General features: G+C 39.7%; 1 protein-coding gene across 1 annotated transcript in view; it reads left to right on the forward strand.

Annotated features, from left to right (window-relative positions):
• The window catches only part of Lrp2 (LDL receptor related protein 2), a 172,310-nt gene that overhangs the window by 60,301 nt on the left and 91,845 nt on the right, over positions 1-20,164 (forward strand). The window contains exons 11-19 of the mRNA XM_008837820.3: positions 1,810-1,979; positions 3,220-3,443; positions 5,175-5,381; positions 9,017-9,219; positions 11,260-11,400; positions 12,805-13,008; positions 14,681-14,873; positions 16,741-16,866; positions 17,602-17,732. Of these exons, the coding sequence (XP_008836042.1) occupies positions 1,810-1,979; positions 3,220-3,443; positions 5,175-5,381; positions 9,017-9,219; positions 11,260-11,400; positions 12,805-13,008; positions 14,681-14,873; positions 16,741-16,866; positions 17,602-17,732 (1,599 nt within the window). The remainder of the gene's footprint in view (positions 1-1,809; positions 1,980-3,219; positions 3,444-5,174; positions 5,382-9,016; positions 9,220-11,259; positions 11,401-12,804; positions 13,009-14,680; positions 14,874-16,740; positions 16,867-17,601; positions 17,733-20,164) is intronic.

Below are 20,164 nucleotides of genomic sequence, written 5' to 3' on the forward strand. Positions count from 1 at the left end.
AGTACTGTGGAATTGAACCTAGGGCCTTGGGAATATACTCAGCCTCTGAGCAATAGCTCCAGCCCTCATTACTATTTTTGGTTTCTTTATTGGCCCAGGCCATTGTGTCTTGGGTATATTCAATTGACAAATGTAGTTGACAACTATCTATAGAAATAATTTTGGCATTTTTTATACAAAATTTAGAAGGTTCAAAATGGACATGGTAAATTTTTTGTGAATGCTTGAATTCTGGGTGTTTTGTGGGACTCAGTCTAAATTTTTGTCACCATGGATTTCTGGGTAGACTTTCTTCACTCTTCCTCTCTCCTTCATTCTTTCCCCTGAGGTATATACTCAGGCCTTAACTCTTTAAATTAAAAAAAATTTTATTTTATGCATATGAGTGTTTTGCTTGCATGTACCTAAGTGCACTGGGGCATGCAGTGTCCTCGGAGGTCAGAGGAGGGCCTCAGGAGCCCTGGAACTGGAGTTACAGACAGTTGTTATGTGGGTGCTAGGAACCAAAGTGAAGTTCTCTGAAAGAGCAGCCAGTCTCTTCCATCTCTCCAGTGTGCTGAGCCATCTGTCCAGCTCCCTTAACTCTTTATCTCCCAGCTGTTACTTCACATTTGACTCTGTTTTGGTTGCCTTCTCAAACTGTATTGCTCATGTGATTCAATAATTGACCCTATTTCTAGGTGTTTTTACATATTTCTTGTGCAAATGATTTTTTTTAGATTTTCAACATTTCCATTTATTCATCTCTGAATAGGTCATATGCTCATGTTCAGCCTGGCATGCTGGCACAGGCTTGTAATCCCAGCACTTGGGAAGTAGAGGCAGGAAGATCAAGAGTTCAAGGTCACATCAGATCCCTTGGAATTGGAGATATCAATGGTTGTTAGTTACCATGTGTGTGCTGGGAACTAACCCAGGTCCTTGGCAAGAACAGCAAGCGCTCTTAACCACAGAACCATCTCTAGTCCCCTAATTATAGATATTTAACTCTGTTTTAACATATATGCCAGTAAACTATGCACACAGTTCTACATTTTACTAATGTACCTAAATATATTTTCAAGAGTTTTCTATATCAGCATACAATGTTCTTTTGTGGCATTTTTTGAGATAAAGTCTCACACTGTAGCCTGCACTGGCCTAGGACTCACTATGTAGCCCATGTTGACTTCAAACTTGGTGCAATTCTCCTGCCTCAGCAGCTTCCTGAGTGCAGTTACGGGAATGAACCACCACTCTGTGTGTATTATTTTTTTTATTATGTCATAATAGTCCATCTTTGGATACACAACTTTGTAACTAGTTCCCTCCTAATGGACTGCTAAATCCTGTCTTTAGCTACTATAAATAAGATGGCAGTGAGTGACTTAACCATACGCAGAACAGATTTGGATCCACCAGCACCAGGTTTTCATTGGGTGATTCCTTGGTAATCTTGGAGAACGTGTTCTGTATTTAACAGAACAGGAAGATACATATACATGGCAGTGAGGTGTCCAAATCATCAAGAGGCTTGATATGGTCCCTTCAGTGTCATCACAACTGCATTGGACTAGCGGATAGGACACTTGGATTTCTGCCAGACTCTATCCCTTACTCATAGTGATTGAGGGATATTTGGTTAAGCGTCTTGGTGTCTCAATTTGCCCACATGTAAAATAGGTAAAATAATTGCTATCTGCCTCAGAGTTCTATTTTATAATCAAATAAGAAACATAGATGCTAACTTTTTAAAAAGCAAGCACATCCATTGTAACTTCACTGTCTGCTCACCAGAGGGAGTGACAATTGTTTCTTCTTCACATGTAGTCAGTCCAGCTGCCATTATTTTCTCCAATGGTCGAGATTTGCTAATTGGGGATCTTCATGGAAGGAACTTCCGGATTCTAGTACAGTCTCAAAACCGTGGTGTGGCCATGGGTGTGGATTTTCACTATCAGCAGCACAGAGTGTTTTGGACAGACCCTGTGCAAGATAAGGTAAATAGAAATTTTAAGAGTGTAGCTTGGGAGCTGAATAGAACCTAAAGAACAAAGTGTTGATAGCTTTTCATTTTGGGAGGAGTAGAGGGGAAAATTCCTTTGTTTTCTAACAAAAAAGGCCCTTGAGATATTTTATGTTAATCAGCACCTTTTCCCTGCTATACTATTACATGTGACCTATTGAACAAAGACGTCTATTATATGGATTAGCCTTGAGCAACTTTTAATTTTATTCAAAAAGGAGTCCAAAAGCCTAATTAAAAGAAATAGTAGACCTTCTTTCAAACTTAGATATTTTGTGGTCATTTTGAAACTTGATCATTTAAAATATAAAAAAGTATTCTGCTTTCCTGGATGATGAAAATCAGATTTTTTACCTGCATCTTCTACATGGAACTGTAATTGAGAGTTGGGTAAGAAATATTGGCAGTATTTTATGCAATGACCAAAATTTCATTACATTGTCTTGCTTAGAGAGTAATTGATTTTATTATTTTGAATACAATACAGATTTTTAAAACATAGATACTAGAGACTACTAAAGGGATGTGGAATTTTATTCCTGTTACAGTTCCTTTACTATGTAACCCATTATGCATGAGTAAGATTCTAATTCAATTAAGTGATAACACAAATTTTCTTTTAAGTTGACAATTTTGGTTATTAGCAATTCTGATTTGAATATAACTAAAAATCAAAACAAACCAGCACCATCTCTACCAAAAACATCTATACTCTGGTTAAATTAAAAACTTTTTGTAGTTTCAGTTTTATGAATATGTGTCCGTTTATGGGTATGTGTATGTTGAGTGCAGGTACCTGTGGAGGCCAGAAGAGGGTGTCAGATCTTCTGGAGCTGGAGTTACAGTTGGTTGTGAGCCCATTGTGGGTGCTGAGAACTAAATGTGGGTCCTCTGGAAGAGCAGTAAATGCTCTTAACCACTGAGACTTCTCTTCAGCCCTTCTAGTTAAACTTCCAATAATGACCAAGAATGAGAAATGCAGGCTTAATATAAGAATGAAAACAAGGCAAAATGAACACCACAAAATCCAACTACTTATTTGCCCTTTACATGCTTTTGTTAACTCACAATGTAAAAACATAATGGCCAGCCTTAAATCAACCTTTTTGTTTTTCAGTTTCAGGTTACAAATTCTTCAAAATATATACTAAATGAGGTATAGGAAAACAGTACATGAGATCATACTGACAGTATGTACTGATTGTGACTTTCAGGTTTTTTCAGTTGACATTAATGGCTTAAATATACGAGAAGTTCTGAATGAGTCTATTGATGCTCCAGAGAATCTGGCTGTGGACTGGGTCAATAATAAACTTTATCTGGTAGAGACCAAGGTCAACCGCATAGATATGGTAAATTTGGATGGAAGTCAACGTGTTACTCTTATAACTGAAAACTTAGGGTATCCTAGAGGAATTGCCCTGGACCCAACTGTGGGGTAAGTGGCATGAGAGTGCACCAATTCCTGTCCCTCGTCCAGAACCCATCCCCCACTGCGTTAATTGGAAGTTAATTTGGAGTTCTTTTAGGTTCTGTACGCTAGAACCCATGTATATTTGATTTCTGGGCATGGAAGGTTTAAGAGTTCACTAAGTATCCCCTCATATGGAGATATTTAATCCAAGCATAGTTACTGGTGTGCGGGAAATACTTGATGTGTTAAGAATTTTGTTCTTAGTATTACCACATTTGCCTAGCTGTGTGCTCTGATTTAGTGTGATTACTACAATTCAACCCTACTATGCTTCACCCTGATTACAGTAGACTAGCTGAAAAATTTCTTTGAAAGAGGGAAAGTCATTTGAAGAATTCCTTTTGGTACCTTCTTGTTAAGGGGGAGGTGTTGAGGTTTCATGTTAGTCGTTTCATTATAACTTGCTCAGGGTGACAACCCACCAGACTGACCCCGCCAACTTTCCTTCAGGTTTGAATGCAAATGTTCTGGATCTCCATATTTGAGAAGAGTTTTGGGGGGCTGTTTTCTTAGACCTTCTGGTTACTTAGCTATTGGTTGCTAGTGATTGCTCTGTTGTATCAGCTTCCCTTTCCCTTGCTTAAAGTATGGAAATGTTCTGTGGGCTGATTGGAAGACTAAGGGTGATAGCTTGAGGGCTTTTTTTTTTTTGGTCCTTTTTTTTGAGACGCGGTCTCCCTGCAGCCCTAGCTGGCCTGGAACTCACTATGTAGACCAGACTGGCCTCCATCTCACAGATCTCTACCTCCCTCTCCCTCCCCAATGCTGGGATTAAAGGTATGCACCTCCAGGCCACCCTATGAGAACTCTTTTTCTAAAATTTTATTTTATGTGTGTTAGTGTTAGCATATATGTACGTACACCATGTGTGTGCAGTGCCCAAGGAGGCCAGAACCTGGGTCATCTGCACAGCAAGTTCTCTTAACTACCTCAACATCTTTCCAGCCTTTGAGAGCTCTTTCAAAAATGCATTTATAAGTTTTCTTGGTGATACATAAAGAGGATTGAAAGAGTCAAGAAAAAGTTAAGGTGAATATAAAACTTTAGGCCACCAGGTATGATTTAGTAGTTGCTATTTGGTGTTGTTGGTTTTCCTGATGGCTTTTATGGCTGGTTTGTTTTGGTTTTTGATACAGGATCTTGCTATATAGCTTGCTTCAAGCTCAAGATCCTTCTGCCTCAGCTTCTCAAGTCCTATAGACATATACCACCATGCCCAGTGAGACAGGGTCTCCTTATGCTGTCCTGCTCAGCCAGGCTGGCCTCTAGCTGGAAGTGAGTGCCGCCACGCCTGGCCATAGTCTTTTTTAATTTTAATTTCTAACAATTTATTATTTTTATTTTATGTGTATGAGTGTATTGCTTGCATGTGTAAGTGTATCCATGCGGTGCAATGCCTGCAGAGATAAGAAGAGAGAGTTGGATCCCCTGGAACTGGAGTTACTGGTTAGCTGCCATGTGGGAATCGAACTTAGGTCCTCTGCAAGAGCAGTCAGTGCTCTTAACCACTGAGTGCTCTCCAGCCCCCATAGTCTTTTCTTAAAGGATACTTTTTTAGTTCCTTATTTCTGTTTCTCTATACTGCCGTGGTTTTGTTGGTCAGTGGGAAATCCCATTGATCCAAACACTCTGTCTAGGATAATATTTTCCAGTTACTTGAAACAGACCCTTTCATCTTCTGCTCTTTTTTTGTAGCTATTTGTTTTTCTCAGACTGGATGAGCCTTTCTGGGCAGCCTAAGTTGGAAAGAGCTTTCATGGATGGCAGTAATAGGAGAGACTTGGTAAAGACAAAGTTGGGGTGGCCTGCTGGGATCACTCTGGATATGGTGTCTAGGCGTATTTACTGGGTGGACTGCCGATATGACTACATTGAAACTGTTACGTACGATGGAATCCAAAGGTAAGAGATGTGGCTTTTTTGTATTTGTTTTTATTGGCTTTATAAACTTGGGGAAAGTGTATAAAACTGAAGGACTTCAATTGAAATATCATCTTGTTGGTTGATGCTATTGATTGACCTGTGTGTAGATAATCGCCTAAAGTGACCAGCCTTGAGTTTTGTTAACTTGAGTTCTTTTAAAAAAATGTATTTATTTATTGTGTGCATATGTGTGACATGTCATAGCATGTTTTCGTTCCTGAATCCCTTAAGCTTTACTTCCTCAGACCAAGACCATTTTACTTTAAAAACTTCAATATTTCAACAAATACATACTTGTAAAATTATTTACTTGACTATCCATGGAAATTAGTTGGGTTTACTTTGCTCTTAAATTTCACACTTCCAGCAGAAATTCTTTGTTTCTTGTTCTATTTTGGGGGTCTAGGGATTGAAGTCCAAGCTTCATGCCTGTTCTACCACGGAGTGTACCCCAGCCTGGAGAAATCCTTTGTTTCTATGGTCTTGAATGCACTATATAGCCAAGGATGACCTTGAACTTCTGTTCACCTGTCTCCAGAGTACTGGCATTATAGCTGTGTACTCTGTGTACTACACCTATATTATGTTTTTTTTTAATTTTTAAAATTTTTATTTCATGTGTATGCGTGTATTGCCTGCATGTAGGTAAAGTGCACCTTTGTTGTGCAGTGCCCACAGAGGTCAGAAGAGGCTGTCCCCTGGGACTGGAGTTACGGACAGTTGTTAGCTGCCATGTGGGTGCTGGGATTCAAACCTGGACCTTCTGCAAGAACAACCAGTGTTCTTAACCACCGAGTTATCTCTCCAGGCCCCTACACCTATATTATTACCTTTTGATTTTTTTGGGGGGTCTTTTTGAGACAGGGTCTCCCTGTAACCCCAACTATGTTAGACCAGCCTGCCTCTGCCTCCTCCATGCTGGGATTAAAGGCGTGTGCCACCATGCCTGGAGCCTTTGATCTTCTTATATTAGTATTTTCAAAGATAGTGTTCATTTATTTGTTTATTTTGAGACATTGTCTTTCTATGTAACCCTGGCTGGCTTGGAACTGAGTAGGAAGAACAGGTTGACCTTGAACTCATCGTTGTCCTGCCTCTGCCTCCTAAGTGCTAGCATTATAGATGTGTGGTACCACACCCAGACAATTTTTTTTTAAAACCAGGAGTTACTTTAAGTAGACTGGATAATCTAATTTTTCCAAATGTTTTTATTTATTTATTTTTGAAAGGGATAGTCTAGCTTTGTTCTTTTTTTAATCTATATTTTGTAAGGATGGTATCACAGTTTCCTGCTCATTACTTATTCTTTGAATAATCTCTGCCTGGTTAAATGAAATGATTGGGAATTAGTACTTTGACTTCCTATCACTAAGACTAGTTGCCATACTGAGAACATAATTCAATAAAAAAAGCATCAATCTTTTTTGAGTGCTATTAACACAGGTCTCTCTGTAGCCCCAGCTGGCCTAGAACTCACTAGGTAGGCCAGGCTAGCCTTGATTTCACAGAGATCCCCCTCCTCTGCCTCCTGAGTGCTGGGACCAAAGGGGTGTGCTACCACGTTCAACTAAATTTTTTTGATTTATTTATTATTTTATGCATATGAGTGTTTTACCTACATGTAAGAGCACTCATGTCATGCAATGCTTGTGGAAGCCAGAAGAGGGCATAAGATCCCCTGTGTGGGTGTTGGGAACTGAATGTGGTTCCTCTGCAAGAGCAGCCAGTGCTCTTAAGTTATGAGCCATCTCTCCAACTAATAAAGATCTTTTAATACAGATTTTAAGTATGAAGTTTAAGAGAAAGAGAGTTTCTCATAAAGAAAGACATACCCCATGGGGTAGGTAAGAGGCTCAGAGGGTTAAAAACTCTTACTGGACAAGCCTAACTACCTGAATTTGATCCCTGGATCCCATGGGGAAGGCCATGGCATGTGAATGCCTACACTCATATACACATCTCTCACACACAGACACAGACATAGGCACAGGAAAAAGAAGAGCCTCTGAAAAATCTTTTCTTTCTAATTTTTTTAGTTGGCATACAAAATAATACATGACATTTTCATATATGTGCAGTCATGCTTTGTTCTTATTCACCTCCTCTAATACCTTTCCTTATCTCGATTAAAATGAAAATCTGGGAATGGAGGTATATGCCAGTAGATGGGAGGAAGAGGAAGTAGATGGGAGGCAGAGGCAGGTGGATCTCTGAGTTTGAGGCCAGCCTTGTCTCCATAGCGAATCCAGGCCAGCTAGGGCTACAGGGAGACCCTGACTCAGAAAGACCAAAAAAAAAAAAAAAAAAAGCAGTTGAGGGCTGGAGAGATGGCTCAGCGGTTAAGAACAATGGTTGCTCTTGAAGACCGGGGTTCGAATCCCAGCACCCACATGGCAGCTAACAACTGTCCGTAACTCCAGTCCCAAGGGATTGACACCCTCTTCTGACCTCCACGGGCATTGCACGACATGGGTGCACTTACCTACATGCAGGCAGTACACATAAACACATAAAATAAAAATAAAACTTAAAAAAAAATAAAACAGAACTAATTTTTTTCTCTTTCAGTGTTGTGTTTCAGCTTGTACTTTACTATCAATATTATATGCTAAACAGGAAAGATCTTAACTGAGTGGTTTCCTGTGGAGAAACATCAAAGAAATGTTAAAGCTCTAGAGTACAGCTGCCCTCAGGAAGTCAGTGCCTCTTGCTTTGCTAGTCAGTAACACTGAAAGTTCAGGAAATTGTCAACTGAAAAGAAAAAAGTGTTTTTTAGACAAGTTTATGCCATGTGGCAAAGTCTGTCCTGAAACTTGGAAATCTCCGGCCTCCACCTTCTGAGTGGTGGGTTCACAGGTGCAGACCACTGTGTCTGGTCCCTACACTCACCTTAATGTTGTAAGTCATCATTCAGGGTTTTAAAGTGCAGGCTAACTCACTAGCTTAGATTTCTTTTGTTTTCTTTCTTCATGTTTCTCAACTTTAGCATCCCCGTCTTTTTTTAAGACCCCTATTACACTGTTTAATTATTTTCAAGGATTGGTAACATTTTTTTATTCAGGCCTTTGTACTTTGTAGAAAAGAGTTTTCCCTCTGGAATCACCCTCTACCTTACTTCACTCTTGGGTCTTACTGAACCACTGTTATCAGGTCATGGCAGGCACAGTAGAATTAATCCCTTTACTTAGCATTTTCTGTTTTGTTTTCTTTCTACTTAAGCAGGCCTGGGCAGTGGCTTCTGCTAGAGGTCTGACATGTTGACAGCTCCTGTCAATCAGATGTGTAAGAATGGTAGCACTGGGTGTTTAGCAGGCTTTTACTTTTGCTATCCGTGGTCTTGCCTTTAGGCACTGAAGAATGGCCCATGGTGCAGTGGGAAATGACTGCTGGAGCATCTGTCACCAGATTTCTAGCCTATACCATATTTATCCATCTGTGGAATTTAAAATACTCTCTTATATCTTAGCCTTTTATATGTGAAGCAACATATATTCTATATATAACAAGAAATGATTTAGCTTTTTAGGCATTCAACTGGGCAAATTACACCTTCAGTAAAAATAAAGCAAAACAAGCAGCAATGGTGTGATACATGCCTGTTTCTTTTGGAACAGGAAGACAGTAGTTCACGGTGGCTCCCGAGTTCCTCACCCCTTCGGAATAAGCTTGTTTGAAGAACATGTGTTCTTCACTGATTGGACAAAGATGGCTGTGATGAGGGCAAACAAGTTCACAGAGACCAACCCCCAAGTGCACCACCAGTCTTCACTGAGGCCCTATGGAGTGACTGTTTACCATGGTCTCAGGCAGCCCAATGGTAAGGCCCCCAACAACAATCATCCTATTTGGTACTGTAAAAGTTTTCTTATAGCCTGCCAGGTGTGGTGGCATATGCCTTTAATCCCAGGAGACGTAGGCAGATCTCATGAGATCAAGGCCAGCCTGATCTACATAGCAAGTTCCAGACCAGCTGGGGCTACAGGGAGACCCTGTCTCAAAAAAAAACCAAAAAAAAAAAAAAAAAGTTTTCTCATAGCTATGGATAGTATTGATGAAAGAACTCATGAAATTTGAGTGCCCTTCTTAAATAGATGAAGAGTTGCCAGACCTTCAGAAATTGCTTCTAAAAGTCATGAGCATTTGAAAAAATTGACATGGATTATTTTAAAACTAAGATAAAAAATCTAGAAGAAACAAAGTTTCATTGAATAAAAGTTTATTAGCTCCTGTAGTGTATTCGAGATCCTGGGGTCTAGCAGCAAACAAACTATACCACCTATTTCTACTGGGAGAAAGCTCCTAATTGCAAACCTGCTGTTTATTTTATTTGAGACCTGACAGAGGAAACTTACGTATGTTCATTTTAGTTAGGATTAGTTCAGTTTTATTAATTTTTTAAAATTATTTTTATGTGTATGAGTTTTTTGTGTATGTTAGTGCACCCACATGTCAGAAGACGATATCAGATCCCCTGAAACTAGAGTTAAGGACTGTCAGCCACCATGTGGGGGCTGGAAACCAAACCTGGGTCCTCTACAAGAGCAGACAGTGCTCTCAATTGCTAAGCCATCTCTTCACCTCCCCATTTTCTTCTTTGATGTATATGTTTGTCATCTTTCTTCTGTTTGCATTAGGTCTGTTATGGGCCAAATGTGTTTGGCGTCTTTCGTTATTTATTTAAAAAATAGCTGTGTTTTAAGTTGAGCTTTGACATGTCCATCTGCACTGTATGTGGTACTTTTCAGTATTTGCTTATACAACAACCAAGGTGATATTGGTAGACAGATTTGGTGAATCACATTTTTTTTTAAAACTTTCTTGTTAACTAATCTATTTAGGATGGAGAAAGACTATAAAGTAATTAGATTTATGGAGAAAGACTATAAAGTAATTAGATTTTTTTTTTTTTTTTGGTCTTTTTGAGAAAAGGTCTCCTTGTAGCCACAGCTGGCCTGGATTCGCTAATGGAGACCAGGCTGGCCTTGAACTCACAGAGATCCACCTATCTCTGCCTCCCAAGTGCTGGGATTAAAGGAATGTGCCACCATGCCCAGCTTAGATTTTTTTTTTTTTTAAAGGAAACAAAACCACACACACTAGAAATGATATATTCAGATGAATAACATTTAACATAATCAATCTGGAAAAATATATACTTGCCTAGAAACATTATGGAATTCTCTGAAATAGTTTTTAACTCAACTCCTGAGCTCATAGCTGCCCTTATTCTGTCAGTTATCAAGATTATTTCCATTATGTCGATCAGAATGATGTCTGGCTGTTGTTTCCCAAATCAACCCACCTGAGGGAGCAAGAGTTTCACAAGAATAAGTCAGAGGATCAGAAGACAATTTAAAAAGCAGATGAAGAGACTTTGGTGTTGGCAGCCTTCTGAGTGTGGCATTGGAGGGTTTGGGAATCAGATCTGGACATAAGCCAAATACTGAATAATCTTGGGCAGTTTTGGAGCCTGCTGGGATAACAATATTCATATCTTAGAGTTATTGGTGTTACATTTTCTTTAATAGTTATTTGGATAGTTTCTGAATAAAAACAATAGCCATAAAGGCTTTAAAAATACTTGAAAGGAACAGTTATTTCTAACCATGGAGGCTAGCAGACTGTGACATAATTATTATGGGAAAAGAATTTCATGGTTTATCAGTTGCAGGAGTCCTGATTTTGCCACTACCAGGTTGAGAGTAGATGGCTAGCAGCAAAGGAGCTGAAGGGTTAGGGTGGCCAGACCTGAGTGCACAGTAGTAATTAGGAGAGATGGCTCTGGAGCTGTGACCTTGCAGGTGCTTTGTGCTTTTTTTTTTCCCTCATTGCATTTTCATCCTTTGTTTCCCCCCAGCTACCAATCCATGTGGAAATAACAATGGGGGCTGTGAGCAGATCTGTGTTCTCAGCCATAGGACAGATAATGGAGGCCTGGGCTACCGGTGCAAATGCAAATTTGGCTTTAAACTGGATACCGACGAGAGCCACTGTGTGGGTAAGAAACCTGCTCTGTCTTCTCAGCGGGCATCACAGGGTTTGTGTGTCCATGCCTCTTCCCAGACTGTCTGTGCTCTGCACCGGGCCAGCTCACTGTCTGAATTCTTCTCGGTATACAGAACTATGTCTGAAGATGGAGATTTCTGGCCTTCGGGATTTTCCTTTTATTTGTCTTTTCCATTTGTTTCCAGAAAACTTTATCTCCTTTTATTATTAAATTTTTCATATGATTGAATATGATTTATTTTCTATTTCTATGTTTTTTGTTCTTGAGACAGTTTCCTTATATAGTCTAGGCTGGCCTGGTACTCATAATCCTCCTGCCTGAGCCTCCTGAGTGCTGAGATTACAGGTGTGTACCACCACATTGGGACATTGGGTTTGTACCTCCCCTAGTTTTTCAGTGCTGGGGGTAGAACCTGAGTCTTGAACATGATAAGCAAACACAGAGCTACACTCCAGCCTTGGTGTTTGCACTGTAGACGTAGCCTTAACTTTGGGATGGGAAGCATCCATCCCATTTTCTGACTTCTGGCTTTTTCGATATATTCCAAAAGTTTCCAGTTCTCAGTTCACTCCTTTCATCTTTCTCAGCCTTTGTGTTCCTGTTCTATCAAAGCATTCCCTTTTCCTTGGGTTGTCTGTACATCTCTATTTCCTGGGTCTCAGCTGCTGATGAAATATATTTCTATAACGCTGCTGCTCGCCTTGACTTTTTTTTTGGTCTTTTTGAGATAGGGTCTCCCTGTAGCCCCAGCTGTCCTGGAACTCACTATGTAGACCAGGCTGGCCTTGAACTCACAAAGATTCGCCTGCCTCTGCCTCCCAAGTTCTTATCATAATGAGTTCTAGGCCAGCTGAGGCTACAGGGAGACCCTGTCTCAAAAAGACTTAAAAAAAACAAAAATAGAAAGCTACAAAAAAAGAGAAAAAATGGATGTGGCCTTGTATGGCTATAACCCCTGCACTAAACAAAAAAAATGGTGGGTTTCATATTCAGTGAGAGACCTTGTCTCAGGTGAGTAAGGTGGAGCACGAGAGAGGATACCTCCTCTGGCCTCCCCTCTCAGGAGTGCATCCCCGACATACAAGAGAAGGTAATGGGAGGGGATATGAGCATTAATGCATGACACATGTATATGAAAATGCCATGATGAAACTCATCACTTGCTATAATGAATATGTCCTTATGAAAAGAGAAGCAAAGGAAGAAGCCTTTAAGATGTGTAATCTCCTTCTAGACTGGTGTTTCCAGTTATGTTTACTATAAATGTATATGCTATATTTATTTCAGAATTCTATTTCTTGATTATCAACTGTACTTTAGGAACACAATGTCTCTGGAACTTGGGGAGGGCCAGAGCTGAGCTGTAACTGACTGTGTAGGTCCCTCTTCCTACAGCTGTGAAGAACTTCCTGCTCTTTTCATCCCAAATGGCTGTGCGTGGGATTCCGCTCACCCTCTCCACCCAGGAAGATGTCATGGTTCCAGTCTCCGGGAGTCCTGCTTTTTTTATTGGGCTTGATTTTGATGCCCAGCACAGCACCATCTTTTACTCAGACACATCAAAAGATATAATTTATAAACAAAAGATTGATGGCACAGGTGAGGAAGTGTGCATGTGGGGACATATGTTGTGTTTGTTCTACCTATTGCGACTAATAATTCATTCAGTGTAAGTTTGTATCCATTCCTTATGCAACATGTTTACTGCATTTGCTAAATTAAGAAATAGTTGTTTTGCCCTTCCCTATTTCCCGCCCCTCCCCCCACTTTTGAGAAAGGGTCTGTAGCTCAGGCTGGCCTGGAATTTGCATCAATCCTCCTGTCTCAGCGTCTTGAGTGCTGATTACAGGACCGAGCCACCATCCCAGATACCTCACCATTCCTTTATTTTCAAAACAAGTCATCTTATAAATGAGATTGAATCTTTTTTTTTTGTTTGAGCCAGGATCTCATTATGGAGCCCTGGCTGTCCTTGAGTAGCCCAGGCTGGTCATCCTCTTGCCTTAACTTCCCAAGTACTGGGATGCTACCCCCGGCTCAGGCTGTATTTCTTTTCCCTCTTTTTTTTTTTCTTGAAAAACTGTATTTTAAAAATGACAGGTGGGCCTGAAAGCTCTTGGAGTACCAACCTGATGGTCCTTTGAATCCTCTTTCCTTCAGTCTCTCTCACTAACCATTAACCTCCAGCTATGCTGCAAGGCCTTGTGGAGTTCTAGTCTGTCTCCATGATCCTCAAGACTCTGCTTCCTCTGGAACCCTCTTCATACATCCAACTTGTCATGCCCTCGCATATGATGTGCGTACATGCTTTCCCAAATGCTTTGCTTGTCCGTTGCCCAGTTTCCTCATGCATAAAACTGGTGAGAATGAATGATCTACATAAAGTTCTTGTAACAGTTCCTGGCCCATAGTAAGTGCTCAATTAATACATACTTTTATGAACAATATTATGTTTCCTAAATATATGATGAAGACCTCCTTTTTTTTTCTCTTTTTGAGACAGGGCCTCCTTGTAGTCCCAGGTGTCCTGGAACTCACTATGTAGACCAGGCTGGCTTTGAACTCACAAAGATCTGCCTGCCTCTGCCTCCCAAGTGCTGGGATTAAAGGCGTGTGCCACCACACCCGGCAAGGCTTCCTTTTCATAATCAGGTGAAAAGATGAATGGAAAAAGGACTAGGGCAGCAAAGCAGAGAGATGTGCTTATTCTCAGGGAGTTTTCTTCAGCAGAAAAAAAGAAGAGGCATAAACTTTTCACAGAAGAATGTAAAGTTTTCCCCTGTAGCCAGTTCTGATTCCCTGTCTGGTTTCTTTGCTGGTCTTTTCCAGTCTTGGCAACTTCATCTGCTGAAAGTCTTTTGAGAGTTGGGCTGTAATGCCTGCAGGCTACCCCTGGTGGTACCTGGCAGTGTCAGCTCATCAGAGCCGTCTCAGGGTGGTAGTAGGTGAACACAGGTATCTCTTTTTCAGATGTTCTGCAATGAGAAATTTTTTTCTGGAAAGTTGAACAAGGGGGTAAATCCAGCCCACACCGCTCCTGGTTCTGTTTATCAGTATCATCTCTGCTCCTTGAGATTCAAGCTTTGGGGAAGGGATAGATTCTAGGTTTCTCTCATCATTGCTCAGTAGTTTACAGATTTTTTTTTTTCTTTTAAAGAATTCCACACATGTTTCTGAAATATGCCCTTTGATACAAAATTTAAATATGCAGCAGTTGGGAAATTTGTCTTGTATGATTAGGTTAACACATATCCATACTTTTTACTTATAGGAAGAGAAATTCTCGCAGCTAACAGGGTGGCTAATGTTGAATGTTTGGCTTTTGACTGGATTTCAAGGAATCTCTACTGGACAGATGCTTCACTAAAGAGTGTCACTGTCATGAAGCTAGCTGATAAGTCGAGGCGAGAAATAGTCAAGAATTTAAACAACCCACGGTCCATTGTGGTACATCCTACTGCTGGGTATGTGAATTCATGTTCTTCTAAGAGCTTGGAACTGAATGCCTTTTACAGTGATGGAAAAGTGATTTGGCGAATTCAGCAAGTATAAGATTGAATCATGTAGCTTAATCACCTTCGATTTGATCCCTTTTGGCACAATTACAGAGGACCAAAAATGTTCCTCGGTTTGGTAGGGAAGGAATGAAGCAGAATTGTCGAGGAAGACTCAAATTCTTGAGCTGCTTTAATGCACTGATATGAAGCTTTGACAAAACCCTTTAATCATCTAGTAAGAGGTTTTCAGACCAGTTCTACCTTCAGTGGCTAACATGTTTGTCAGAATAGGCCTGAGATATGTAGTCACATTTGACAACAGCTGGTGACTCAATGAAGTCGATTCCCTCACATAGGGGGTGCTTTAAATGTATCATCTCATCACTAATCACAAGCCATTTTGTGAAGGAGTCGTGTATAATACCCACTTCTGAGAGAATGGGTCTCTGGCTCAGGGAGGAAAAGTGACTCAGACTATTAAGCGAGAGCTGTACTCCAACTCTAGACCTGTCCAGACCCAAAATTTTTTTCCCCAACAAAGTCTGTTTATTATCTCTGGAGTGTTCATTTTGTAGTTTTTGTAAAAATGGATGATATATTTATAATAAGCCCTATCTATAGATAAACTGTTGATTTTAAAAATATTTTTATTTTTATTTTATGTGTATGAGTGTATTGCCTGCATGTATGTGAGTGCACCCGTGTTGTGCAATGCCACGGAGGTCAGAAGAGGGCTTCCTAGTCCCCTGGAACTAGAGTTAAGGACAGTTCATAGATGCCATGTGGATGCTGGGAATCGAACCTGGGTCCTCTGCAAGAGTAGTCAATGCTCTTAACCGCTGAGGCATCGCTCCAGCCCTAAACTTTAATTTTAAAATGAATTTATCCTCATATAATCTTGGACATTTGGTTTTAACTTTTTTTTTTTTTTTTTGGTCTTTTTGAGACAGGGTCTCCCTGTAGCCCCAGCTGTCCTGGAATTCACTATGTGGACCAGGCTGGCCTTGAACTCACAGAGATCCATCTGCGTCTGCAAGGCATGTGCCACCATGCCGGCTAAGGACATTTGGTTTTAAAAAAGCTGTTAAATTCTTTCCTAATGACCTTTTTATTTTAACTGGAAATAATTTTATTTTTAACTGGAAATGATTGGCTTTGATACCTAGGGGTTGTATGAAAGAGAAAAAGATGCTTTAGGTAAGATGCTGTTTCAGAGTTAGAGTGGGAAGTTTTATTATCCTGACACCCATACTAATTGGTAACACAGGAAATGATGAATGGTTTTTCATTTTTGTTTTATTTCCCTTCCTCCCTCCCTCTCTCTTTCTCTCCCTCCTTCCCTCCCTCCTCCTCTTTTTTTGATCTTTTTGAGACAAGGTCTGTCTGTAGCCCCAGCTGGCCTGGAACTCACTGTGTAGACCAGGCTGGCTTGGAACTCACAGAGATCTTCCTGCCTCTGTTTCCTGAGTGCTGGGATTAAAGGCATGTGCCATCACACCCAGCTCCTTCCTTTTTAAGGCAGAGTCTTGCTATATTTGTGACTTTGATTGCATATTTGTAGCCTTAATTGGCCTGGAACTCACTATATACATCTCAAACTGGCCTCACAGCAGAGGCCTGCCTCTGCCTCCCAAGTGCTGGAACTAAAGGCCTGTACCACTAGGCCTAGCTTTATTGATGAAATTGTAACTCAGAATTAAATATTACACACTAAATCTGCCAAGCTTGATAGCATATACAAAAAATAAAACTAATTATAAGTCTCTATAAATCCCTCTAAGTCATGTCCTTTTTTCCAGTATTAACATTCTTGATTTATTCTCACTTTTTCTAGGTATATATTCTTCAGTGATTGGTTCCGTCCTGCTAAAATTATGAGAGCATGGAGTGATGGATCTCACCTTATGCCTGTAGTGAACACTACTCTGGGATGGCCCAACGGCTTGGCCATTGATTGGGGGTGAGTAGATATCGTCTGAATTTTACTTATATAGGAGGCATGCTGGACATGGGGTATCAGGATGGGGTAAGGAAATGGGTACTGTGTGCCTTCTGAAACTTTTAAATCACTAATTGGTACTGGTTGTGGATGTTGAATGATGCAGGAGACAATGCATTCATTTCTAAATATTCTGAGAAAATTTCTAGAAGCAGCAGAATGACAGGACTTTGTGGAAGGTCAAGTCCAAACCCTATTAGAAGTTTGAGATCTGATGAAGTATACGCTGTGTTTAATTTCTTTTTAGAGGCATCTTGAGGATAGCAAATTCTTGGAATGAATCAGTCAACAAGTGTATATTTGTTCATACTTTGGGGGAATTTTGAATAAGTATGGTTCTCAAGAGTCTGTATAGGAATAAGGTAAACAAGCTTATAGTACTAAAGTAGTTTATGGGGCAAAAGAGAAGAGTTGTATTCATCTTTTAAACATCGATATCAATATTTTTGTTATCTTGTTGATTTATCAAGAAAAATGGAATTCCAAACTTAAAGATAATTATATTTCAAGCTATCTCAGACAATTGAAGTCATTTAATGAAGTAGCTATATTGTTGAAAGCCATAAAGCTTACATTTTAATGAGCATGATTTGACTTTGGAAACCTTTGATAGGTATGTAAACTGTAAATGTCTTCAGTGTGCAGGAGACCCTGCTGGTTCCTGGATAGCAGATAACAATATTTTTATTATTTTAGTGCTTCGCGATTGTACTGGGTAGATGCGTTTTTTGATAAAATTGAACACAGCACCTTTGATGGTTTAGATAGAAAAAGACTGGGCCATATAGACCAGATGACGCATCCCTTTGCACTCACCATCTTTAGAGGTATGTTTTGAAGCAATAAAAAATGTTTAATGTTTTGTATTTTGTGAATTTAAAATGATGCTATTATATGTGGACAGAACATTTGGTTATTGATGGAAAATTTCACTTTTGGAGTGTTGCTCTATACACATTTTGATACTATTAACACTTGATAGATTATGTGCTTAGTAAGTAGTACATGAGAAATATGAAGTCATTACCTTACTCATTTTTTGAGGATAAACTAGCAAGAACTTTTTATAGAAACCATCGTAGAATTTCATTTTTTTCTGGTGTTTGCAAAGACTTCATTAGAATCCTTGGAGAAAGATGATTATATTCATCAACGGTGCATTCATTAAACAACTTGGAACCTTTTAATCAGAAAGTTAGCTACCATCATCTTTGTTTCATAGAAGTGACAGTACTTTTCCCCTCCAGTACTGGGGATTGAACACAGGTCTCACCCATGCCAGGCAAGTGCTATGTCACAGAGCCCCATCTCTATCCCAAAATATGACTCAGAACCAGAAGACATGATTGTTTCTTTATCCATCTTTCCATATGATTTTCATGCTGTTAGTAAAGATTTCTGTAAGGCATGGAATTGTGAGATGATTTTAGCTAAGCGTAGGCCTTCCTTTGCTCAGCCCCCTTCTAGCACAGACATACTTCTGTGTGTTGAGTTGCTGGGAATAAGAATATAACCTACCAAGCCATGCCTGGTGGTCCTCACTTGTAATCTCAGCATTTTGGAAGCTGAGGCAAGAGGATCACTATGAATTTGAGGCTGGCCTGGGTCACATGTTGAAGGCAAGGCTGGGCCGCATAGCAAGATCATGCAAAATAAAGCAGGTGGCTAGTTTATTCCTGAAAACAGGGCTCTATTACTGGTTGGGTATTTCATGCGCAGGGACAGCACTTGGAAGGCAGGAGAATCATGAGTTTGAGGCCAATTTGGGCTATATAGCAAGTTTAAAGTCAACATCAACTAACTAGTGATAACCCTGTACAAATAAGCACAAGTTCTAGGCCAAGAGAATGAGAAGAGATTGACATCTACCCTGGGTGCACATAGCAACTATAATTAGTCTAGTTTGAGGGATGGCACTTTATATATAGCTACCAAAGGCTGTATAAATAAGTTGTGTCCCTGTTGAAACCCCTTATTTTGAATACTTAGCACAGTGCTTTAAACAATTCAACACTAATTTTAAATCAAAGACTTTCTCACTCACATAGTGTGTGGAATGAATAGTCAGTAAATATATTGAATATTCTGTCTTGTTGACTATCTTTAGAGTGTGTGGTATTTAAAAATATTTTTAAAATGCTCTTGTAATATTTTTGATGAGATGAGTCAGTTATAAACACTCCTTGTGCATTTACTCCCCTTTTCTAATGATGTACTATTCGCTGCTGCATAAAACATTATAAAAGTGTTAATTTTTCATTGTTATGTGTTTTGGTTTCATCAATATGAATACCAATGAAAACCATACAATATATCTTGAAGAACATGATTATTTCGTTTCTGCCAATTCTACTTTTCATTGTGATTTTCTTTTTTTCCTTTCCTTTTTTCTTTCAAGACAGGGGCTCCCTATGTAGCTCAGGTTGGCTTGAATTCATGAACTTCCTACCTCAACCTCTCAGATGTTGGGATTACAAGTGAATGTCCTCATTCCTAACCACCTGATGGATTTCATTGGGAAAGATCTTTAATTCTGCAACACTATGGAGATTATTAATTTTTAATTGAAATACTAGATTTCCTTCTTTTTAAAATGATTTTTACTATGTGTGTATGAGTATATTGCCTGCATGTGTGCTCTCATGCTGCAGAGGTCAGGCAAGAGCTTTGGATCCCTGTAGCCCCAAGTGGCCTGGAACATGCTGTGTAGACCAGGCTGGCCTTGAACTCACAGAGATCCTCCTGCCTCTGCCTCCCAAGTGCTGGGGTAAAATGCATGTGCCACCACGCCCAGCTAAGACTAGATTTTCTTTAACTGTACACTGTAAAAGATTCAAAGTTTGAACTCTTTATCCACTTAAAATACAGTGAGATCCCTTAAGTTGCAGTAAGGGGAGAAGAGATTTAGTGACTCCAGTGACCTACTGTTATTGATTGAACCACAGATAAGGAAACTTGGTCTGATGACAACATGTGGCACATTGTAAGCATTTTCTGGTTAATTGGCTTTTCTAATTAGTTATACTAACCATACACAAGATTCACTGTGACTCAATTCTTTCTTTTGAGCACTGTTGGAATAAAAATATTGCTTCTTTTTAGCCTTCTGAGCACCATGTGACGTTGTATGGGGGCAGGTGTGTGCACAATTGTGCTGACATTTTTACTTGTCCCCAAACATACATTGGAAGATCCTTTTTTGAGATCTGTTCTTTTTCCTTCTTGATAGTTTCTTAGAAATATTAGGCATTCTCATGAA

This window comes from Nannospalax galili, unplaced genomic scaffold (assembly GCF_000622305.1).
Source record: "Nannospalax galili isolate Female #2095 unplaced genomic scaffold, S.galili_v1.0 scaffold1398, whole genome shotgun sequence".
NCBI lineage: Eukaryota > Metazoa > Chordata > Mammalia > Rodentia > Spalacidae > Nannospalax > Nannospalax galili.